Source organism: Zea mays, chromosome 2 (genome assembly GCF_902167145.1).
Source record: "Zea mays cultivar B73 chromosome 2, Zm-B73-REFERENCE-NAM-5.0, whole genome shotgun sequence".
Taxonomy (NCBI): domain Eukaryota; kingdom Viridiplantae; phylum Streptophyta; class Magnoliopsida; order Poales; family Poaceae; genus Zea; species Zea mays.
This window is the reverse complement of record NC_050097.1, coordinates 58,720,345-58,745,362: the sequence shown is the minus strand read 5'-3', so window position 1 is coordinate 58,745,362 and position 25,018 is coordinate 58,720,345. Positions and strand designations below refer to the sequence as shown.

General features: G+C 55.0%; 2 protein-coding genes across 2 annotated transcripts in view; one reads left to right on the top strand and one right to left on the bottom strand.

Annotated features, from left to right (window-relative positions):
* Positions 1 to 2,576: 2,576 nt before the first annotated feature.
* On the bottom strand, positions 2,577 to 5,688 carry LOC542590 (miniature seed 1). The gene is made up of 7 exons (NM_001112126.2): positions 5,439 to 5,688; positions 4,825 to 4,833; positions 3,865 to 4,742; positions 3,602 to 3,760; positions 3,258 to 3,514; positions 3,065 to 3,155; positions 2,577 to 2,953 (listed from the first exon to the last, which is right to left on the bottom strand). Exons 1-7 carry the CDS (start codon positions 5,638 to 5,640, stop codon positions 2,768 to 2,770), a joined length of 1,782 nt encoding a protein of 593 aa, NP_001105596.2. The 5' UTR covers positions 5,641 to 5,688; the 3' UTR covers positions 2,577 to 2,767.
* A 17,131-nt stretch (positions 5,689 to 22,819) lies between these two features.
* LOC109944191 (uncharacterized) overlaps positions 22,820 to 25,018 on the top strand; it is a 44,059-nt gene continuing 41,860 nt past the window's right edge. The window contains exon 1 of the mRNA XM_020548872.2: positions 22,820 to 22,921. Within this exon, the coding sequence (XP_020404461.2) occupies positions 22,820 to 22,921 (102 nt within the window). The remainder of the gene's footprint in view (positions 22,922 to 25,018) is intronic.

The window sequence follows — 25,018 nt, the reverse complement described above, 5'->3', positions numbered from 1 at the left end:
GATCACCTATTCACCCCCCCTCTGGGTGCTCTCAACAACTCTAAATTCGCCCACAGCTTCTGGGCATGATGACCCCGGCGTCATGCGGCACTAAGGCCTAGTCAACTCAAAGGTTAGGTCCAGCGGGCTCTGAACTAGCTTCTCCTTTTTCTCATCAATCTTAACATAAAACCACTCAGTTTTCCAACCGGATGGCCATTTGTTGCGGTAGCTAACCACCGGTGTCTTCATGTCTTTGCGGTAGGCAAAGTTGTAACAGCCGAAATTCTCGTGCAATCCATTTTCTCTAGCCTTCGTCTGATAGTGAAGTTCGTGCACCCGGCAGAAGGCTTCGGCAAGCGACTCCACTCCTTGGCTTTGGAGAGCCCAGATAAAGACGCTGAACCTAACGATAGCGTTAGGAGTCAGCTGATGAAGATAAATTTCGAAATTTTCCAAAACATCCGCAATCATTCCATGTAGAGGGAACCTCAATCCCGCTTTAAAGAAACTTCTGAAAACAACCACCTCATCTTTTTCTGGCTTCGGAGTGATTTCTTCTCCGCCAAAACGAATCAGCTTCTTCTCGGTTTCCCCGAAGTAGCCTAGCTTTGTCATCATGGGCATGTCGGCCTCGGAGACAGTAGACTTTCCAAATTCTAGGTGGCTGGGTTTAGATGGCATGATGGAATAATCTATCTCTTCTTCATCAGCCTCACCCTCTTCAATATCTGGTTGTTCAGCTTCGGCAGCAGGCGCACCTTCGTCAGAGGCGCCCTCTGTTATGACCAGTCCCGACTGTCTCATAACTTCGGAGATTGGTGCAGTCTCGGCAGCTTCGGCCTCCTCCCCGTCGCGTGTGACTCTAGCAGTTGAACGCACCCTAGCTCGATAACGATTTTATTATTGGATACCGTGTAAGACATCATTCCACACATATCACGGTTGTTGCAAATATTTAGTCACTCCTTAATTCCAAACATTTTTAGAACTATATGTGGACATATTTTATGCCTCTGCAAAATTCATGAAAATTTCTGAGGCTATTAGTGTATTATTAGTTTCTTTATACAGAAAATCATCAAAATACAATTAAATTTATAAAATATTCTAGTTTTGGCCGAAAATTATAAATAAGTTACCAAGACTAATAAACATTCAATAAGAAGATAACCTAAAGTCCCCACATGAAAATGGTAAAGTGAAGTATTGATTTTGTTGAAACTTGGATACTTAGATTGATTTGACGTGTAACTCATGCAACAAGTGGAAGTGAAATAGAAAAACGTTGGCATACTGTGGATTTTATGGTCCAAGCATTTTTAGGATTATACGTGGACATATGTTGTGCTTCTGTAAAAAATCATGAATTTATAAGTCTATTATTAATTTCTTTATGCAGAAAATCATAAAAACAAACAAATTCATAAAATATTGTAGAGTCGACCAAAAATTATAAATAAGTTACCAAGACTAATAAACAATCTATAATAAGATAACATCAAGTCCTCACATGAAAATGATAAAGTGAAGTATTGATTATGTTAAAACTTGGATACTTAGAGTGATTTCATGTGTAACTCACTCAACAAGTGAAAGTGAAATGGAAAAACGATGGCATCTTATGGATTTTAGGGTCCAAACATTTTTTAGGAAAATATATGGATATATGTTACGCCTCTATAAAATGTTATGAATTCTTGAGACTATTTGTGTATTATTAATTTTTTTATTAAAAAATCTTCAAAATGCGCACAACCATTCGAAAAAATATATCCGAATATACGGAAAGATATCCGAAATATGATGGATATCGGTCATCCCATATCCATATCTTATATCCGAACTATTCTATCCAGATAAGAAATCTGGATATGCTGCGGATATTGAAAAAACTATAAAGCTGGATAATTAATATTTTCGGAGGATCGAATGCTTGGATAATCTAGTCGCAAGCGAGAGCTAAATGGACAACGAAAAAGCCCATCGTCTCCCTTTTGTTTTTGAATGGATAGCTTGAATATGCTTATTTTCATGGATAGCTTTATTCATCCTTCTTTGATTCTATGTTTAATATTTTTATCATAATATTTGTCTATTTGTAGCATTGATCCTATTTTTTTTTTTAAAAAAAATCTTTTTAGACACTACTTGACGTTCCAAACTTACATCTCCTTCCTTATATGTAGTAGTGACGAAGTTACATCTCATAGATTCAGCTTTAGTTCTACTAAGTATAAATTCTTTGGACTCTAGAGTATCCTACCGTAACTCTAGCTTCCAAATTACTTCTGACGGACTTTTATCAACTAGCATTCACGTATGCAAAAGGCATACACCAAATGATATCTCATTTTATGTCCCTTGTGACATTATCTATTATCAAAGAAAAAAAGGTAAGGGGCTCAAACTTGATCTTCGATGTCCTATTCTAATTGGAAAGTCGTCAGAGTTGTCTCCACCATTTGTTCGAACACTAGTCATAATATTATTTCACATATCCTTTATGAGTCCGAGATGTACTTTATTAGAACTTTGTGTTTTTCTGTAGGCATCTGAAATTGAAAAGTACTTTAAATATTGTGCAACGGTGCAAGTGAACAACAAATAGTCAATTTGTCTTTGTTACTAGAAGTGCAGCTGGTACCATTGTAACATATAACGGGGCGCCCTTTAGTATGGACAATCAACTCTTAATAAACGACATCTAAAATATGTTTTTTAAAAAAAGGAAAGATTCCTCAGGCGCCACTATGTCATGCATGGGTGATATATTTATTCAAGATCTTCAGGCCCCGTTCATGACCGGCTTCTTCATCTCCCACGCGGTGAGACGGGACACCTTGACGTGCGCCCTCCCGTTGTTGAACACGTAGAGGCGAGCGTCCTTGCCGATGGCCAGCGACGGGTAGACCCTGGAGAGGATGCAGGTCTTGCCCCCGGCTCCGAAGCTCTCAACGACCGACCGGTCGATCTGCAGCAGGAAGAAGAAGTAACGAGCCGACACAGCGCTGAGAATGAAAACGTCGTAAACGCGGCGGAGTTGTTGCACGAAAAAAAAAACTTGTTGTACTGCTACGCGTACCAGGCTTCTCAGGGATATCTTGCCGTTCGAGATGTCCGTGTCGACAAATCCTGCAAATGTCGGGCGGTACAGGTTCGGGTTCAGGGACGACCTGCAGTTGTGCGAGCAACAAAAAAAAAACACAAGTCAGTGTGCATGGACGACCACGGGCTTTTGCTGCTGGTTTGCGCTCAGCTACAGCGCTAGCACTTACTTGGTAGGGTCGGTGCACATGAGCACCACGGGCTTGTCGCTGCCGGCGGCGGGCTTGAACACCCTGAAGAACACGGCGGTTCTCTCCTTGCGGTTGGCGGAGGCCAGCACCCACAGCCCGAACGGCCCCACGCCGCCCCTCACGTCCGCGCGCTTCACGCCGCACAGCTTCTCCGCGTCGTAGGCCAGCGCCGGGTCCAGCGTCTCGGCACCGGCCAGGGCCGCCGGCGACACCTCGAAGCTCACCTCCACGTCAGCCTGCATGCAGGCGAACAGGAAGCTCGGTGTAGTTCTGTGGCCACGCAAAGGAACAAAAAAAAAAAAAGTAGACGCGTACGTACGTACCTGTGCCGTTTGTATCCCGGTCACCTCGACGTGATGTCCTGCCTTGATTAACCTGTTCTTGAGAGTGACCGACTTTTCTCTCAGCGCCTCCACCTCCTCGATAGGCCACTGCAGCAGCTGCTTCCCGCTGGGGTCCAGCCACACCGTCCTTGGAATCGCCTGTCATATCATCGTCGTTGAAAGGAGTCAACGTGACAACCGTGCAGTGCAGTCATATACGTATGGATGAACAGCCGAGCTAGCGCAGGCATGCACGCACGCACCTGGATTCCAGCCCAGCCTTTGGCCACATCGTCGGCGGCGGAGTCGGACTCGTTAGCCCAGCCCCACAGGATGCGGCGCCGCTTGGCCGGGTCGTAGAACGTCTTGGACGCGTAGAAGTTGCCGTAGTCGTAGCGCAGGCGGTGCTCGTCGCCGGCGGGGTCGTCCGGCACGTACCGCTCGGCCCTCGGGTGGTACGTGCCCACGGTGTAGTAGTCGTACCGCCGGAGGTCGAGGCTGTTCTTGAGCACGTGCTTCACCCTTGGGCCGGGCGGCACGGACGTCTCGAGCCCCGCGCGCGGCGCGCCGCCCTTGCTCACCGGGTAGAAGTCGGGGCACTCCCACATCCCCGTGGCCGCCGAGTGCAGCGGCCGCCGCACCCGCCTCCACCGCCGGAAGTCGCGGCTGCGGTACACGTACGCCACGCCGCGGGGCGACGACCCCGCCGCGCTGCCCACGAGCAGCCGCCACTGCTCGGGGCCGGGGCCGCGCCAGGCCGTGGTCGGGTCGCGGAACTGCGTCGCGTTGATGCCGCCCTCGGGGACGATGACGGGGTTGTGCGAGGGCTTCACCCACTCCCGGAGCAGCGGGTCCGACACGTTCTTCGGGTACGCCACGTTCTGGACCTGGTAGTTGATGTCCGGGTGGTCCACGCCCGTGTACATGATCACCGGGCCGCCGCCGTCGGGCAGCACCGTCGCCGACCCGGACCAGCAGCCGTACCTGTCGCCCGGGATGCTTGGTCTGAGCGCCGGCTCTAGCGCCACCCAGTTGATGAGGTCTCGCGACACCGAGTGCGCCCACACGATGTTGCCCCATACGGCGCCCTTGGGATTGTATTGGTAGAAGAAATGGTACCACCCCTTGTAGTACATGGGCGCTGCGCGCATGCATATGCACCCAGTTGGAATATTGATGCATTATTAGAGGAAATAAAAAGGGTGGGGAAAACGACTTATTACCGTTGGGATCTGCCGCCGTTGCAAAGTTCACGCCGCCGCCGATCGATGCAATCAGAGCCGAGAGAGCACAAGACAGCACCGAAAAGATTAGAAGATGAGGTAGAGCCAAACGTACAGTACGTACGTACTTAATTAATTAAGCAGTAAATGGTGCAATATTCCTGATCACGTACGAAGACCTTTGCGCTGCAAGAGATCGAGAACACGAGTACGCTCTCAAACTTCAGTTCGCGTTGGTTGCTAGACAACAGCTCACTGGCCACGCACTATGACTCTAGTGCTAGCTGACACATGAACACAGCTTTGTTGACGCATAGTACTAAAGTTGTTTTGTTTTGGTTCACCCTTCAAGCGCATTTTTTTTAACTCTCGTAATTTCTCTGCCGTGTCTAGCTAGCTAGTCTGTCTGACCATACTCATGAATGTTTTGTCTCTTCTCTCTCGTCGCTCTCATATATATAGCTTTATTAGTTGAGGCTACAAGTGGTAAACCAAAACCCTGAACAACAAGCCGATTACTAGCCTCGCTCTCTTATATATTTCAGGAGATGCTTAACACACACATCACCTTCAAACGACGTTGGGTGGTGGATTAGTTAGTAGCTTTACATTACCATTGATCCAGTTCTTGGGGGGCTGGAAGTGGTACCCCGTCCTGAGCAGGGGGTTGACGATGGACGGCGGCACCTGGTCCGTCGCCGCAGCAGCCTCGGCTTCGAGGTCCTTGTAGTTGTAGACGACATGCGACGCTCCTGCGAGCTGCAACAGCAGCAGCAAGCACGCCGAAGCGAAACTTACGACTACGAGGGCTCTCATTGGCCTCACTCACATACAGAGGTATATAGAGATCGAAGCTAGAAGGATGCAGCCAACTGGAGGACGGGGGGTGCTATTTGTACTGTGCAGGCGCAGGCCGGCCGGCCGGCCGGAGCGCCGGCTGACCGGCTGCTTCGTCGTCCCACAAGGGAGATATACCACTACTACTAAAACATACTCTCTACCACAAATCTGTGGATCTTTTTGACGAATATACAAAAATCTGTGGGTTGACTCTGAGGTCTGGAGTTATAAGCATATATTGCTATATCTCTGGATTAAAGTTTTTTTTTGTACGAAGGTCAGTTGACCATTTTAGCTACGTGTCTGTCTATCTAGCTATACTATTATAGAAACAAACTTGTTGAAAACTAGCTCTTAGCTGCCATATCACATTCTCTATCTCACCTCTTATTTCAAAATTCACTCTCTAAACAACATAAATATTGCTATCTACAGTGTAAAATAGTGTTTTGCATAGCTATATATATGATCTGCTGAACACAACTTTAGTCGTATGAATCTATATATATCTACTCCATCCCAACCTGTCTATTCCATATGTCGCCTTAAATATATCCTATCATTTCTAAAATAAATGCACATCGTCTATCTTTCTGAGGAGCCAAATCTTTTAAAGTTCGATCAAATATATAAAAGTAATTATTGTTAGATTAAGCATTAAATGTGTCGACGTTTCGAGACCGGGGGGTCCCTGGGCCGACGAGTGAGTGTCGCCGCGTGCCCCAGCCCAGATGGGTCGAGCGCGAGGGCGAGCGCGAAGGGGGGAGAGCGAGGCGGCCGGAGACCGGCGTGAGAGAGGTGGGAATCCCGCGGCCTTCATGTTCGTCCCGCGCCCCGGTCGGGTGCGCTTGCAGTAGGGGGTTACAAGCGTCCACGCGGGAGAGGGAGCGAGCGGCTCCAGGCGAGCGCCTGTCTCGTCCTCGTCCCCGCGCGGCCAACCCTCTCCAAGAGGGCCCTGGTCCTTCCTTTTATAGGCGTAAGGAGAGGATCCAGGTGTACAATGGGGGGTGTAGCAGAGTGCTACGTGTCTAGCGGAGGAGAGCTAGCGCCCTAAGTACATGCCGTTGTGGCAGACGGAGAGACTTTGGCACCCAGCTGGTGTGATGTCGTGGCCGTCGGAGGAGCGATGGAGCCTGGCGGAGGGACAGCTGTCGGAGCGGTTGGGTCCTTGCTGACGTCCTCTTGCTTCCGTAAGGGGGCTGAGAGCCGCCGTCGTTACAGAGTATGCGGGGCGCCATCATTGCCTATCTGGCGGAGCTAGCCAGATGGGACGCCGGTCTTGTTCCCTGCGGCCCGAGTCAGCTCGGGGTAGGGTGATGATGGCGCCTCCTGTTGACGTGGCTGGCCTGCGCCCTAGGTTGGGCGATGTGGAGGCTCCTCCGAAGCCGAGGTCGAGTCTGTCTTCCGTGGCCGAGGCCGAGTCCGAGCCCCTGGGTCGGGCGAGGCGGAGGCCGTCGGCTGAGGCCAGGGCGGAGTCCGAGCCCTGGGTCGGGCGAAGCGGAGTTCGTCGTCTTCTGGGGCTGAGCCCGAGTCCGAGCCCTGGGTCGGGCGGAGCGGAGTTCGCCGTCTTCCGGGACTTAGCCCGAGTCCGAGCCCTGGGTCGGGCGGAGCGGAGTTCGCCGTCTTCCGGGACTTAGCCCGAGTCCGAGCCCTGGGTCGGGCGGAGCGGAGTTCGCCGTCTTCCGGGACTTAGCCCGAGTCCGAGCCCTGGGTCGGGCGAAGCGGAGCTTCCTATGGTGCCTTCGGCAGGGCCTGACTGCCTGTCAGTCTCACTCTGTCAAGTGGCACTGCAGTCAGAGTGGCGCAGGCGACGCTGTCCTTCTGTCAGGCCGGTCAGTGGAGCGGCGAAGTGACGGCGGTCACTTCGGCTCTGCCGGGGGGCGCGCGTCAGGATAAAGGTGTCAGGCCACCTTTGCATTAAATGCTCCTGCGATTTGGTCGGTCGGTGCGGTGATTTAGTCAGGGTTGCTTCTTAGCGAAGGCAGGGCTCGGGCGAGCCGGAAATATGTTCGCCGTTGGAGGGGGGCCTCGGGCGAGACGGAAATCCTTCGGGGTCGGCTGCCCTTGTCCGAGGCTAGGCTCGGGCGAGGCGTGATCGAGTCGCTCGAACGGACTAATCCCTGACTTAATCGCACCCATCAGGCCTTAGCAGCTTTATGCTGATGGGGGTTACCAGCTGAGAATTAGGAGTCTTGAGGGTACCCCTAATTATGGTCCCCGACAGTAGCCCCCGAGCCTCGAAGGGAGTGTTAGCACTCGCTTGGAGGCTTTCGTCGCACTTTTTTGCAAGGGGACCAGCCTTTCTCGGTTGCATTTTGTTCCGGTGGGTGCGCGCGAGCGCACCCGCCGGGTGTAGCCCCCGAGGCCTCGGAGGAGTGGTTTCACTCCTTTGAGGTCTTAATGCCTCGCGTAATGCTTCGGCTGGTCTGGTTGTTCTCTCATGCGAGCTGGCCGTAGCCCGGGTGTACGGTCGGGTCCCAAGTTCTCGGGCTGGTATGTTGACGCTGTCAACGGTTCGGCCGGGGCCGGGTTTGCGAGAGCAGCCCCCGAGCCTCCGCACAGGGCGAGAGGGCGATCAGGGACAGACTCGGCTTTTTTACATACGCCCCTGCGTCGCCTTCCCGCAAGGAAGAGGGGGGGGAAGCGCCATGTTGCCCTCGATGGGCGCCGAACATGGTGTCTCCGGTGAGCTGCAAGCGGGTAATCCGAGTGGACGTCCGTGCCCCGTTCGTTAGGGGTCGGCTAGGGGCCCAGAGGCACGCCCAAAAGTACCTGCGGGTGATCTGCCGGACCCGGTCCCCTGGCGACGGGGTCCGAGGGCTCGATGCCTCCCTCTGATGGGATTCCGTTACAAGATCGCTCCCGCTGGTCTCGGAAATGTCCTAGGGTACCTCGGGAGCGTAGCCCGAGCCTTGGTTATGTATCGAACGTACCCATGGTCATCCCTCGCTCGGCGTCTGAGGCGGCTGTGAACCCTTCGGGGGCCAGCCTTCGAACCCCTGATCAATAATGGGCGCGGAGCCCGAGTAGCCTGAGGCGGCCGTGGTACCCTTCCGAGGGGCCGGCCTTCGAACCTCTGACCAGTAGTGGGTGTAGGGTCCACGCGATCTGAGGCGGCTGTCGAACCCTTCCAGGGGGCCAGCCTTCGAACCTCTGATCAGTAGGGAGGCTCGGAGCCTGGTTTCTTCACGGGGAAGGATCCTTTTCGGGGTATCCCCCTTTCCCGGTCCCTGTTGCAAGAGAGAGAAAGAGGAAAAAAGGAAAAGGATACGAAATCGAACGACGCGGCGTACCTTTACTGACGCGGTCATTACGGCGAGGGCGAAGTGTCGCCCGCTTCTTCTGCCTGAGGCGCCGCCTGTCCCGCCGCGGAGTTAATGCGACGGGGCGAGTGGTTGGCGGGGCGATCGTTGCGCATGCGCGAGCCGTTCGAGGAACGGAACACGGGCGCATTGTCTTCACGCCGTGAGAGAGGGTTCTCTCGCTGCCCCCAGATGGGACGTGAGCTTGGCTGACGACGTGACTGCTGCTCCTGCCCGCCTGCTACCGCCGTTACGGCCGGCCCATTTTTGGCCGCATTGACCGTCGCGCCAGGCTGGCGCTGCTGGGTCGTGCGCTGGGTCGCCTCGAGCCGCGGTATTGGTTCCGCAGTCGAGGAGGCGCGGTAGTGGCGCGAGCGGCGGTGCAGTTGCTTGCACGAAGCATCCGGCGCACCGGTTGCGTGACGCGTGGGCCTGGGCCTCCATGCTGGGCGTGTCGGGAGTCGGAGAAGCGCGCCCATTTGGCGCGGTTGCATGCCGCCTGCATGGCTGCCCGCCCCTTTCGCCCGTTGGTCTGGGCAAAAGTGGAGGGTCACTTGCAACCGCTGGGCGCTTGGGCGCACCGCGCACGGCGGTTTGGCTTCTTCTGCTCTCAGCCGGTTTGCATGACGTGTGGGACCCAGCCCCCGCGCCGCAGGGGAGGACCTTGGAGTGTGTTGGAGAAGACTCAGCCCGCGACGGTCGGGGGCGCAAGTAGGGAGAGTTGCCTTTAAAAGGAGGGTGACCCCCTTCGGAAGGCGACCATGTCTTCGCTCTCCCTTATGCATCGTGTCTTTCCACCTTCCAAGCCCCCGGATGGGGGATACCCGCCGTCTTTCCGCCTCATCGTCGGAGGAACGCAACTCCGTGGGAGTTGGTACCTTTAAGCCATTGTTCGGCTTCAAGGATTTTCATCATGCAGCCCAGCTGCACCCCTCCGCCGGCGGTCACCCAAGATGGTGACCTCCAGCTTGATGGTGGGGGAAAGCGAGCCGGGCTGCGGCCTCTGCCCCTCCCTCAGCCTCAAGGATTTTCATCACCAGGGCTGGGGAGGGGAGTGTGCCGAGTTGGGGTCGGCCCCTGCGTGGGTGGTGGCCCGCTCCTTCACTCAGTGATCGGAGGGAAGGGCGGTCGTCGTCCGTGGCGCTGGCAGCTGCACCGTGCCTGGCTCTCGGACGCGAGTGGCTTCGGAGCCGCTCGCGGCGCCGGCGTCTGCCACGACAGCTGGAAGAGGTTCTTCCGCCGACGAGATAGCCAGGGCCGCCCACGGACCGACCTCCAACTCTACGGCCTTCTGCCCGTCCTTGCCTCACGAGTTTGGGCATGGGCGGGGGCCTCTTGGCAGCAGCATCCGCCCTGAGGTCAGTGCTGCCGCTGTTCGGTCCCCCGGAGCAGAAGTCGTCGTCGTCGCTGCTGCTGGAGCGGGCGACGGCGCGCCGTTCGTCGGTCTTCTGTTGCTCCGCAGGCCCTCCCCCATCGAGTGGGGTTGTTCGTACCTGCGGAGGTGGAACCGGAGTTCCGTTTGTAATGGCACTTTGAATGCCAGTGTTTTTGTTCATTGTGGCTGTCGAGGCCTGAACATGTATGTAATTTTGGCACGGAGCCGTGTTTTTTCCTCATTTTCGAGCACTAAGACTCGCCTGTTGGTTGTCTGAACCGCTTCACCAAGCGTGAGTCGCCCCGTGTCAAGGTGACGAGTGAGGTATCCGTATCCCGGAGGCGTAGGAGTCCCTCGGCTCGGTCGGCCTTGTTGTCTGAGGCTCCTCTAGCTTAGTTAAAGGGACCCCTTGGCCGCTCTTGGATGAGCCGAGGCCAGGGGTAGCGATATCAGCATGAACAGGGGCAGAGTTGGCTCGAAAATGAAACCTGGTTGGCCGGAGCCTAGCCGGGTCGTCCGTCGGCGGGACCGATGTTGGAGTTGACCAGCCGAAGCCTCGGGTCGGGCTGGCGCCCTCTGAGGACGGCTGGCCGAGGCCCCGGGGCGACCGGCCGAGCCGCCTGCTCGGGCCGGATTCCCGGAGAAGACCCTGGCAGCGATTGCCCGGGCGTGGTGATGACGTCGTCCTTTAGAGCGGAGATCCTCGGACCGCGTCGCCGTCCGAGGCTAGGTCGGACCTCGCCGAAGATGTCGTCGATGCCGAGGGTGTTGCTGCCCCCTTCCAGCGTCAAGACCCGAGCCTGCAGGATCGGATTGTCTTGTAGCGTGTGTCTCCTGCGGCCGCTGAGGCCATAACACACACCCTCGCTGTGTTGTAAAGCTGCGTCTCTTTTCCTCTTGTTTCGAGTATCTGGACTTTTTTGTCGGCAACAGGGATGTTTGTGCGAGCGAGAGTTGCTTCTCGCGGAAGGTGATGAGTGAGGTATCCATATCTCGGAGGCATAGGAGTCCCTCGGCTCGGTCGGCCTTGCCGCTTACGCGCCCTTTTACCCGTCCATGAGGCTCTGTCACCGACTCAGTCGAGAAGGTTCGAAGGATCGCTTCGGCAGAAGAACTTCCGAACGTGAAGACTTGTTCGGTCCGCGGAATCACTTATCCGAACGTGAGTTACTTATCGCAGAAGGTGATGAGTGAGGTATCCGTATCCTGGAGGCGTAGGAGTCCCTCAGCTCGGTCAGCCTTGGCTGCTTACGTGTACTCCGTCGTTTTCAGGATCCACTTTTCGAAGTAGTCAAAAAGCACGAAAGACATTCTGGCAGAAGAGATCTTTTTTCGAGGAAAATTTCAACGCAGAGGGGGTTCCCCCCCCTTTAGCCCCCGAGGGAGGGTCGGGCTTTGCCGAGGCGAGGCCGACCCTTCCTTGATGACTAAACTTTGCGTGGGTGCGAGGTATATGAACAACTTGAAAACAGCTTAAGGGTAGAAGCGACATAGCTGTTGGATGTTCCAAGCGTTGCCGTAGACCTCGCCTTGACTGTTGGCCAGCTTGTACGTTCCGGGCTTCAGAACCTTGGCGATGACGAACGGTCCCTCCCAGGGGGGTGTGAGCTTGTGCCTCCCTCGGGCGTCTTGTCGCAGCCGAAGCACCAGGTCGCCCACCTGGAGGTCTCGGGACCGGACCCCTCGGGCGTGGTAGCGTCGCAGGGACTGCTGGTACCGCGCCGAGTGTAGTAAGGCCTTGTCCCGAGCCTCTTCCAGCTGGTCCAGCGAGTCTTCTCGGCTAGCTTGGTTGCTTTGATCGCTGTAGGCCTTCGTCCTCGGGGAGCCGTATTCCAGGTCTATGGGCAAGACGGCCTCGGCCCCGTAGACTAGGAAGAACGGCGTGAAACCCGTGGCTCGGCTCGGCGTTGTCCTCAGGCTCCAGACCACCGAGGGGAGTTCCTTCATTCATCGCTTGCCGAACTTGTTGAGGTCGTTGTAGATCCGAGGCTTGAGCCCTTGTAGAATCATGCCGTTGGCACGCTCTACTTGCCCATTTGACCTGGGATGAGCCACGGCGGCCCAGTCCACCCGGATGTGGTGATCCTCGCAGAAGTCCAAGAACTTTCTGCCGGTGAACTGGGTGCCGTTGTCGGTGATGATGGAGTTTGGGACCCCGAAGCGATGGATGATGTTGGTGAAGAACACCACTGCCTGCTCGGACCTGATGCTGTTCAGAGGTCGGACCTCGATCCACTTGGAGAATTTGTCGATGGCGACCAGCAGGTGCGTGTAGCCCCCGGGCGCCTTCTGTAAGGGGCCGACGAGGTCCAGACCCCACACAGCAAAGGGCCAGGTGATGGGTATCGTCTGCAGAGCCTGAGCGGGCAGGTGGGTCTGCTTCGCATAGAATTGACACCCTTCGCAGGTGCGGACAATTCTAGTGGCGTCGGCCACCGCCGTGGGCCAGTAGAAGCCTTGTCGGAAAGCATTCCCGACAAGGGCTCGAGGCGCTGCGTGATGGCCGCAAGCCCCCGAGTGTATCTCCCGCAGGAGTTCCTGACCTTCGGCGACGGAGATGCATCGCTGGAGGATGCATGAGGGGCTGCGGTGGTAGAGCTCCTTCTCTTCGCCCAGCAAGACGAATGACTTGGCGCGCCGCGCCACCCGTCGAGCCTCGGCTCGGTCGAGGGGTAGCTCTCCTTGGTGGAGAAATTGCAGGTACGGGGTCTGCCAGTCTCGATCAGGCGTGGCCCCGCTTCGCTCCTCCTCGACGCGCAGTGCCTCACCCTCGGGGGCCGAGGGTACCTCGGGCTGAACCGAGGGCGCCTCGGGCCAAGCTGAGGGTGCCTCAGGCTGTGCCGAGGGTACCTCGGGCTGGGCCGAAGGTACCTCGGACTGGGCCGAGGGCGCCTCAGGCTCGGGCGTGTCGTCGATCTTGATGGAGGGTTGGTGCAGATCCCGGGAGAAGACGTCCGGGGGAACCGTTGTTCGCCCTGAGGCTATTTTAGCCAGCTCGTCCGCAGTCTCGTTGTAGCGCCGAGCGATGTGGTTGAGCTCGAGCCCGTAGAACTTGTCTTCCAGGCGCCGAACCTCATCGCAGTAGGCCTCCATCTTCGGGTCGCGACAGTGGGAGTTCTTCATGACTTGGTCGATGACGAGCTGCGAGTCACCGCGGGCGTCGAGGCGCCGGACCCCTAGCTCGATGGCGATTCGCAACCCGTTGACCAGAGCCTCATACTCAGCCACATTGTTGGACGCCGGGAAGTGGAGGCGTAGCACATAGCGTAGGTGTTTCCCGAGGGGCGAGATGAAGAGTAGGCCTGCGCCGGCTCCCGTCTTCATCAACGACCCGTCGAAAAATATGGTCTAGAGCTCTGGTTGGATTGGAGCCATCGGTAGCTGGGTGTCGACCCATTCGGCTACGAAGTCCGCCAAGACCTGGGACTTGATGGCCTTCCGAGGGGCGAACGAGATTGTCTCGCCCATGATTTCCACCGCCCACTTTGCAATCCTACCCGAGGCCTCTCGACACTGGATGATCTCCCCTAGGGGGAAGGATGACACCACAGTTACTGGATGAGACTCGAAGTAGTGTCGCAACTTCCGTCGTGTCAGGATCACTGCATACAGCAGCTTCTGAACTTGTGGGTAGCGGACCTTGGTTTCGGACAGTACTTCGCTGACGAAGTAAACTGGCCTCTGAACGGGCAGCGCATGCCCCTCTTCCTGCCTCTCGATCACAATCGCGGCGCTAACCACCTGAGTGGTCGCGGCGACGTAGACCAAGAGGGCTTCTCCGGCAGCTGGAGGCACCAAGATAGGCGCCTTTGTGAGGAGCGCCTTCAAGTTCTCGAGAGCTTCCTCGGCCTCGGGGGTCCAAGTGAAGCACTCGGCCTTCCTTAAGAGGCGGTACAGAGGTAGACCTCTTTCGCCGAGGCGTGAGATGAAACGGCTCAGAGCCGCGAGACATCCCATGACCCTCTGTACGCCTTTCAAGTCCTTGATAGGCCCCATGCTGGTGATGGCTGCGATCTTCTCCGGGTTGGCTTCGATGCCCCGCTCGGAGACGATGAACCCCAAGAGCATGCCTCGGGGCACCCCGAAGACACACTTCTCGGGATTGAGCTTGACGCCTTTCGCCTTGAGGCATCGGAATGTCACTTAAAGGTCGGAAAGGAGGTCGGAAGCTTCCCTCGTCTTGACTACGATGTCATCGACGTAGGCTTCGACCGTGCGGCCAATGTGTTCGCCGAACACATGGTTCATGCACCGCTGGTACGTCGTGCCCGCATTCCTCAAACCGAACGGCATGGTGACATAGCAGTACATGCCGAAGGGCGTGATGAAAGAAGTCGCGAGCTGGTCGGACTCTTTCATCCTGATTTGATGATACCCTGAGTAGGCATCGAGGAAAGACAGGGTTTCACACCCAGCAGTGGAATCCACGATTTGATCGATGCGAGGCAGAGGGTAGGGAACCTTCGGACATGCTTTGTTGAGACCAGTGTAGTCTACACACATCCGCCATTTCCCCCCTTTCTTTCTCACAAGCACAGGGTTGGCAAGCCATTCGGGATGGAATACCTCTTTGATGAACCCTGCCGCCATTAGCTTGTGGATCTCCTCGCCTATGGCTCTGCGCTTCTCTTCGTCGAATCGGCGCAGAGGCTGCTTGACGGGTCGAGCTCCGGCTCGAATGTCCAGCGAGTGCTCGGCGACATCCCTCGGTATGCCGGGCATGTCCGAGGGACTCCACGCGAAGACGTCGGCGTTCGCGCGGAGAAAGTCGACGAGCACTGCTTCCTATTTGGGATCGAGCCCGGAGCCGATCCGGATCTGCTTGGAGGTGTCGCCGCTGGGGTCGAGGGGGACGGCCTTAACCGTCTCCACTGGCTCGAAGTTGCCGGCATGACGCTTCACGTCTGGCACCTCCTTAGAGAGGTTTTCCAAGTCGGCGATGAGGGCCTCGGACTCGGCGAGGGCCTCGGCGTACTCCACGCACTCCACGTCGCATTCGAACGCGTGTTTGTACGTGGGGCCGACGGTGATGACCCCGTTGGGGCCCGGCATCTTGAGCTTCAGGTAGGTGTAGTTGGGGACGGCCATGAACTTCGCGTAGCATGGTCTTCCCAGTACCGCGTGGTAGGTTCCTCGGAACCCGACCACCTCGAACGTCAGGGTCTCCCTTCGAAAGTTGGAGGGTGTTCCGAAGCAGACGGGGAGGTCGAGTTGTCCGAGGGGCTGGACGCGCTTCCCGGGAATCATCCCATGGAAGGGCGCAGCGCCTGCTCGGACGGAGGACAGATCGACACACAGGAGCCCGAGGGTCTCGGCGTAGATGATGTTGAGGCTGCTGCCTCCATCCATAAGGACCTTGGTGAGCCTGACGTCGCCGATGACGGGGTCGACGACGAGCGGGTATTTCCCCGGGCTCGGCACGTGGTCGGGGTGGTCGGCTTGGTCGAAGGTGATGGGCTTGTCGGACCAGTCTAGGTAGACTGGCGCCGCCACCTTCACCGAGCAGACCTCCCGACGCTCTTGTTTGCGGTGCCGAGCCGAGGCGTTCGCCGCTTGCCCACCGTAGATCATGAAGCAGTCGCGGACCTCGGGGAACTCTCCTGCTTGGTGATCTTCCTTCTTGTCATCGTCGCGGGCCCTGCCACCCTCCGCGGGTGGCCCGGCCCTGTGGAAGTGGCGCCGAAGCATGACGCACTCCTCAAGGGTGTGCTTGACGGGCCCCTGGTGATAGGGGCACGGCTCCTTGAGCATCTTGTCGAAGAGGTTGGCACCTCCGGGGGGCTTCCGAGGGTTCTTGTACTCGGCGGCGGCGACAAGGTCCGCGTCGGCGGCGTCGCGTTTCGCTTGCGACTTCTTTTTGCCTTTCTTCTTGGTGCCGCGCTGAGTCGACGCCTCCGGAGCATCTTCCGATGGGCGGCCCTGGGGCTGCTTGTCCTTTCGAAAGATAGCCTCGACCGCCTCCTGGCCGGAGGCGAACTTGGTGGCGATGTCCATCAGCTCGCTCGCTCTGGTGGGGGTCTTGCGACCCAACTTGCTCACCAGGTCACGGCAGGTGGTGCTGGCGAGGAACACGCCGATGATATCCGAGTCGGTGATGTTGGGCAGCTCGGTGCGCTGCTTCGAGAATCGCCGGATGTAGTCCCGGAGAGACTCTCCCGGCTGCTGCCGGTAGCTTCGGAGGTCCCAAGAATTCCCGGGGCGCACGTACGTGCCCTGGAAATTGCCGGCGAAAGCTTGGACTAGGTCGTCCCAGTTGGAGATCTGCCCCGGAGGCAGGTGCTCCAACCAGGCGCGAGCGGTGTCGGAGAGGAACAGGGGGAGGTTGCGGATGACGAGGTTGTCATCGTCCGTTCCACCCAGCTGGCAGGCCAGACGGTAGTCCGCGAGCCACAGTTCCGGTCTCATCTCCCCCGAGTACTTTGTGATAGTAGTCGGGGGTCGGAACCGGGTCGGGAACGGTGCCCGTCGGATGGCCCGGCTGAAGGCCTGCGGACCGGGTGGCTCGGGCGAGGGACTCCGATCCTCCCCGCTGTCGTAGCGTCCCCCACGCCTGGGGTGGTAGCCTCGGCGCACCCTCTCGTCGAGGTGGGCCCGACGGTCGCGGTGATGGTGCTCGTTGCCGAGGCGGCCCGGAGCCGCAGGCGCGGTGTTGCGCGTGCGCCCGGTGTAGACCGAGGCTTCCCGCATGAATCGGGAAGTCGCGGCATGAGGTTCCGAGGGGTACCCCTGCCTTCGGGAGGCAGAACTCTCGGCCCGTCGGACCGCAGCGCCTTCCAGGAGATTCTTGAGCTCCCCCTGGATTCACCGGCCCTCGGTGGTTGGTGGCTCCGGCATCGCGCGGAGAAGCATCGCTGCTGCGGCCAGGTTCTGGCCGACCCCACTAGATGCGGGTGGTGGCCTGACCCTGACGTCGTCGGCGACGCGGTGCTGGAAGCCCTGGGGCAGATGACGTATTTCTCCGGCCGGGGGTTGGCCCGCCCATGCCTGCCCGACGTCCCGGCGGATCGGCTCAAGCGCTCCTGCTCCCTCGTCGAGCCTGGCCTGCACCCCGCGGATTTGCTCGAGCTGTGGGTCATGCCCCCCCGCCCGAACGGGGACCACAGCTAGCTCCCGTGGGATGTCAACGCGGGGTACCGGCCTAGGGAGATCACCGTCCTCCGGCATGCCGAGATGATTGCCTTCGGAGGGACCCCCTAGATCGACGTGGAAAAACTCGCGGCTTGGACCGCAGTCCTCGTCGCCGAGGCTGCGGCTACCGTCGGAACAGTCGGAGAGGCAGTAGTCACATGCGGTCATGAAGTCCCGCATGGCCATGGGGTTGCCAAGTCCAGAGAAATCCCAACAGATGCTGGGCTCGTCGTCTTCCTCGGACCCAGAGGGCCCGTAGGTCGAGACGTCCGTCAGCCGGTCCCAAGGCGACCGCATGCGAAACCCCAGAGGGTTTGGACTCGCCTCTACGAGAGCGCCCGCCAAAGCGAGGTCGCTAGGCGGGTTGAGGCTGAATCCAAATGATGTGGGATGGGAATCGGTCGGTACCTCTTGGTCGACGAGCGGCGATAAAGTCACGTCGGGGACTGACTACACCGTCGTCTCAGGTACGAGGGCGACGCCCAACAAGCTTTTCGCAAGCGCGCTGGCGTCGTCCGCTTGCTCGGGATTGGCGTGTCGCGGGGAGACGGCGTTCGTCTTCGTCTCAAGCGCGAAGTCGATACCCGGTGCGCCCCCCGTTGGGGTGCCGGCGCTGTCGACTTGCTCGACAGCCGACGAGGCGCTGCCTCCTGCTTGGCCTTGGTTGCCCTGCCTTCCCCTCCGTCGGCGGGGAAGAGGGCGGAATGAGCTCGAAGGTTGTTCTTCCACCACGCGGGGAAGACGTCGTCGATTCCGCCGCCGGCGGGCGGGCTGTCGGCCACCATTGTCGTTGTCGCGCGGCGGTGGAAGGAGTATCATGTCGTAGCTGCCGTCGAGGGACATGAACTCAAGACTCCCGAAACGGAGCACCGTCCCGGGTTGGAGAGGTTGCTGGAGACTGCCCATCTGGAGCTTGACGGGAAGCTGTTCGTCAACACGCAGCAGGCCCCTACCTGGCGCGCCAACTGTCGGCGTTTCGAGACCGGGGGGTCCCTGGGCCGACGAGTGAGTGTCGCCGCGTGCCCCAGCCCAGATGGGTCGAGAGCGAGGGCGAGCGCGAAGGGGGGAGAGCGAGGCGGCCGGAGACCGGCGTGAGAGAGGTGGGAATCCCGCGGCCTTCATGTTCGTCCCGCGCCCCGGTCGGGTGCGCTTGCAGTAGGGGGTTACAAGCGTCCACGCGGGAGAGGGAGCGAGCGGCTCCAGGCGAGCGCCTGTCTCGTCCTCGTCCCCGCGCGGCCAACCCTCTCTAAGAGGGCCCTAGTCCTTCCTTTTATAGGCGTAAGGAGAGGATCCAGGTGTACAATGGGGGGTGTAGCAGAGTGCTACGTGTCTAGCGGAGGAGAGCTAGCGCCCTAAGTACATGCCGTTGTGGCAGCCGGGGAGACTTTGGCACCCAGCTGGTGTGATGTCGTGGCCGTCGGAGGAGCGATGGAGCCTGGCGGAGGGACAGCTGTCGGAGCGGTTGGGTCCTTGCTGACGTCCTCTTGCTTCCGTAAGGGGGCTGAGAGCCGCCGTCGTCACAGAGTATGCGGGCGCCATCATTGCCTATCTGGCGGAGCTAGCCAGATGGGACGCCGGTCTTGTTCCCTGCGGCCCGAGTCAGCTCGGGGTAGGGTGATGATGGCGCCTCCTGTTGATGTGGCTGGCCTGCGCCCTAGGTTGGGCGATGTGGAGGCTCCTCCGAAGCCGAGGTCGAGTCTGTCTTCTGTGGCCGAGGCCGAGTCCGAGCCCCTGGGTCGGGTGAGGCAGAGGCCGTCGGCTGAGGCCAGGGCGGAGTCCGAGCCCTGGGGTTGGGCGAAGCGGAGTTCGTCGTCTTCTGGGGCTGAGCCCGAGTCCGAGCCCTGGGTCGGGCGGAGCGGAGTTCGTCGTCTTCTGGGGCTGAGCCCGAGTCCGAGCCCTGGGTCGGGCGGAGCGGAGTTCGCCGTCTTCCGGGACTTAGCCCGAGTCCGAGCCCTGGGTCGGGCGGAGCGGAGTTCGCCGTTTTCCGGGACTTAGCCCGAGTCCGAGCCCTGGGTCGGGCGGAGCGGAGTTCGCCGTCTTCCGGGACTTAGCCCGAGTCCGAGCCCTGGGTCGGGCGGAGCGGAGTTCACCGTCTTCCGGGACTTAGCCCGAGTCCGAGCCCTGGGTCGGGCGAAGCGGAGCTTCCTATGGTGCCTTCGGCAGGGCCTGACTGCCTGTCAGTCTCACTCTATCAAGTGGCACTGCAGTCGGAGTGGCGCAGGCGGCACTGTCCTTCTGTCAGGCCGGTCAGTGGAGCAGCGAAGTGACGGCGGTCACTTCGGCTCTGCCGGGGCGCGCGCGTCAGGATAAAGGTGTCAGACCACCTTTGCATTAAATGCTCCTGCGATTTGGTCGGTCAGTGCAGTGATTTAGTCAGGGTTGCTTCTTAGCGAAGGCAGGGCCTCGGGCGAGCCGGAAATATGTTCGCCATTGGAGGGGGGCCTCGGGCGAGACGGAAATCCTCCGGGGTCGGCTGCCCTTGTCCGAGGCTAGGCTCGGGCGAGGCGTGATCGAGTCGCTCGAACGGACTGATCCCTGACTTAATCGCACCCATCAGGCCTTAGCAGCTTTATGCTGATGGGGGTTACCCGCTGTAGGAGTCTTGAGGGTACCCCTAATTATGGTCCCCGACAAAATGTAATTTTATAACAAATTTATTTAGAGATATAAATATGATATTATTTTCTAGGTTTCTATTCAAACGACGTAAAATATGCGTTTATTTTAGGGTGGAGGGAGTAGTCATTTTATTATATCCATCCCGCAAAAGAGTGGCATTTTAGCTTTGTTGTAATTCAAATTATCTCAAATTCAACCAACTTTACACAGGGTACCAATGTTTACGACACTAACTATTTTTTATCAATATATTGAAAGCCACCTTTATTATGATCTATGCCTTATTCATGACCATATATAAAAATATATTTACACGATGAATTTATTCAACTCAATCATACACTGTTAACATATCTCGTTTTTTATTATCTGATATTTAGAGTAAATATAGTTGCTTTACCAACAGGACATACTCCTTGAATGTCATATTTATGACCAAAAGAAGTACTATATTGTTTTTTTAAAAAAACATAGAAGACACCTTGTGATAGGTACATCATACATCGTATGTCAACCATTCACCATCACACACAAATGATATATAAATCAAGGGTCACTTACACAAAGTTATGCCAAAAACTATGACAGTACGTGAATTCACTCCTAGCTAAATCTGATTTGAATATATCTGAGCATATTATGAGCATATTATGAGCATATTATGCTACCTAATTAATATTCTACATTGGTGGTGCTTAGGTTTACATATGAAGAGGATGAGAATATGTGACATGGGAGATCAACAACAATAATTTTGGACTCCTATAATTGGACCAATAGGATGCAAAGTTCAAAGCACAATAGAGGGACCATGACTATTTATTACTAATAGCTCTATATGTCCATGTGTATTTGATAGAATGCTTGTCAAATCTGGTTTACAACTCAACAAATGATACATCATTCGGGCTTATCAATATAGAGTAAAGACCGAATTAGTGGAGACAAATTAGAAGCCAAACAATCATATGTGACTGTGACTCTTCGAGAATCCACTTTTTGGAGACCATTATAAAAGGATCAAGATGTCCAAGATAAGAGGATGGGGTGAATTCGACTAATCTAAAATTTTCATGGGATGTATCGCTTAGCTAAATTGACCTGTTGTTCCTAACCGGTGTTCTATTGCTTATACATAAGCTTTGCACCTTAGGTACCAACCCTACACTAACATGATAACTCTAGGAATGTAAAATGCATAAAAATAAATGCGTAATATAAAGAGGGTTATGAAAACTTTGATGTTTTGTGAGATATCGAAGGGTCAAGACTCCCAAGTTGTCTCATATTGAAGCACACATGCAAGGGTCTAGCTAGTTGCCTCCTTGATCCACACACATAGACCAAATGCTCTATACTGGCTTATCCTTCTCCGCTACAAAATAGTCATTCAATGGTCCCATAAATCCGGGATCGTCTAGGTGACAGTAATCACTAAGAGTAATAAGAGTAGAACTAGTCTAATCTGCTCAGCTAGTATCACGAGATGCAACAACCATGTATAATGCACCACGTACAAACATCGGACTGCATGCACTGTGCTCGGTTGAAATCTGTGCAATATGTATGAGTTGACTTTGTAGCCGGTGCACATGTATCTTATGAAAATATTTTCCCATGTCTTGTCAAGCATTCTAATTCTCAAAATATTTTACCAAGCGTGCACATGTATCTTATGAAAGCAATCGGTTGCTCTTATGTGTGTGCCGCTTAGGTCTGTACGTAATGTGTATGATTCCGACACGCATACTGAATTATCTAGCTCTTCTTTTTAGCGGTACAACTATATTTGTCCTAAATCCGATCACGCGCGCTATTATGTCTTGATTGACAAAAATGAAATGCCATAGCTATGCCTAGCTTTGTCTTGACTCCTCTTGAATCCTTTATATATATATATATATATATATATATATATATATATATATATATATATATATATATATATATATATATATATATATATATATATATATATACTTGCTTTTCTCTTTTTCTCCTTTTCATGGTGAGCATTCGATCGTCCTCTGTTGCCCTGCCCTAACAATTATTTTTTATAATCGTCGATCTTGCTCCAATTTGGATATCGATAATCTAGCTCATTCGCAACATTAAGGTGAAGCCGTACGTGAAGGTTAGTTTACTAGTTATTTTTAGTTACCAAACCCGCACGTACGTAGGGTTTATTGGTCTGATCGGCTCGACATATGCAGCCATGCAGGCATGCTCATGGCAGCAGCCCCGTTTGAAAGGGGGTGGTTCTGGTTCCAGCCGATGAGAGGCCGCCAATCCGCCCGTGTCCAAGGCACCATGGAGGAACAGATTCAGAAATTCAGAGCGAAGGCACATCGGAAGCATCCAGGCGTACTCCTTGCGTCGTTCCAGATCCGGTCCCGCTCCTCCACTACGCTGAATCCCAAGTAGCACGCACGCACGCACCGCCGCACGCCCACTAGCCGCGAGACCTGGCCGGCCGGCTCCTAGTGGCACGCAGCCCCCACCGCTCTCATCTCATCTCATCTGCCTCTGCGGCATGCAGCATCGTGGGCAGGGCAGGGCAGGGCAGGGCACGGCAGAGCAGGCCTCCTATACCCAATTCCGGCATGTATGCAAGTGTACGCACGCCACGCCAAACGATTGATTGCCAACAAAGATCCGGCTTGGGGAAGTGGAGCGTTGCAGGCCGAGCCGGCGGACGCCAAATTGCGGCCATAGCTAGCTACCGTGACGAATGGACGGACCACAGCAGAACGAGTCACCGCCGACGCGACAGTCCACGGACGGCGGGATCGTGGCGAAGTGGCTGTGGCGAAAGTGCAGGGAGCTCGATCGGGTAGGTGGTGCCCGCCAGCTCGAAGATGCTTGTCGTCCGGCGAGTAGGTGAACCAGCGCAAGTTGCACGCAGTCTGACGGCGCCCAGTTGCTGCTCCGCTTGTGTCAACCATTTAGTAGATCTCTGATTAAGGCCATGTTCGGTTGTAAGGGGTTTGAAGGAAAATGAATAGAAATGGATTTAATCTCCTCCAAACCTCTATAATCCACCCTAAAACGAATATGCCCTAAACGGTGAAAACTTAACATCTATCGATATAATGGTAAACTCATTTCTATATTTACATAAAACCAAAAAATAGTTGTTACATAATATTGACATTTCAAATATGATTAGTAACATTGACATATATAAGGATGATATAAATATGATTAGTAATATTTTTAAAATTAGTTGTTCGGTTGTCCTGCACCTGCAGCCACACCTGCTACAGCTGTTCAGACTGCCGGAGCTGCAATCTATAGAGACAAAATAGCGTAGAAGCCGCAACCGCAGCCAGATTAAAGACGCAACAAGCCACAGCGATAATATAAATTTTAAAGTACAAGTCTATCAAAATTTAAGTTTTAGTTTGTCATCGGTGTCCATGAGCATTTCATGAAAAACTTATTTGATAGGTTTTCAAATAAACCAGAACCTACCTTAATATCACATCACAAAGGTCTTCAAATTATCACGATAATCTACTACTAGTTCTGTTGGGCGTTGTGACATCTTCATATGCTTACCATTCAGTCCTGGAATCCTAGCCTAAGTCGAATCATGTCCCAAGAAGATGACAAACACAAAAGAAAAGTTTCTGGACGTTCTCCTCATTACCCACCATCTTTGGAACGTTAGAGTCACAATCTTTGTCTTGTTAGAGTTCTTCTCGGAATTCAGAAGTAACCTGTAGTAAAAATGGACGCTCAGGATACATACATACTTCATTTTCGATGATCCACATATGAGTAGAAACCCAATTTCAATACCGAACTAATGGAGTTGGTTTGAGGTCCAAATTTTATGGGAGTCAATAGAAATTGATAAAATAAGTCAGCATCTAGAATTTGTTAGGGTGTGTTGAAAGGGAATTAGGCTTACATCTATTTCTTAATTAATTTTGGTGGTTGAATTGCCCAACACAAATAATTGGACTAACTAGCTTGCTTTAGTCTATAAGTTATACAGGTGCCAAAGATTCACACTTAGCCAATAAAAAGACCAAGAATTGGGTTCAACGAAGAGAGCAAGGAATGACCGAAGGCAGCCCTCGTCTGGTGCACCGGACACTGTCCGGTGCAGGGAACTCCAAGCCAAACTCTTCACCTTCGGGAATTTTCAGAGGCGCTTCGCTATAATTCACCGGACTGTCTGGTGCTCCACCGGACAGTGTCCGGTGCTCCAGAGGAGAGCAACTTTGAACTCGCCAGCTTCGGGAATCCGCTCCGCTATAATTCACCGGACATGTCCGGTGTCCGGAGCAACGGCTACTTCGCGCCAACGGTCACCTGCAGAGTCATTTAATGCGCGCCAGAGCGCGCAGAAGTCAGGCACGCGCAAAGTGGCGCACCGGACACTCTACAGTACATGTCCGGTGTGCCACCGGACATCCAGGCGGGCCCAGCAGTCAGAGCTCCAACGGTCGGAACCCAACAGCCTGGTGACGTGGCTGGCGCACCAGACACTGTCCGGTGTGCACCGGACTGTCCGGTGCACCATGCGACAGACAGCCTCCACCAAACGACTAGTTTGGTGGTTGGAGTTATAAATACCCCCAACCACCCCACATTCAAGTCATCCAAGTTTTCAACCTTCCAACCTCTTACAAGAGCTAGGCATTCAATACAAGATACACCCAAGTGATCAAATCCTCTCCAAATTCCACAAAAGCTTTAGTGTTAAGTGAGAGTGATTTGTTGTGTTCTTTTGAGCTCTTGCGCTTGGATTGCTTTCTTCTTTCTCAATCTTTCTTGAGATCAATACTCACTTATAACCGAGGCAAGAGACACCAATTGTGTGGTGGTCCTTGCGGGGAAGTTTTGTTCCCGGTTGATTTGAGAAGAGAAAGCTCACTCGGTCCGAGGGACCGTTTGAGAGAGGGAAAGGGTTGAAAAA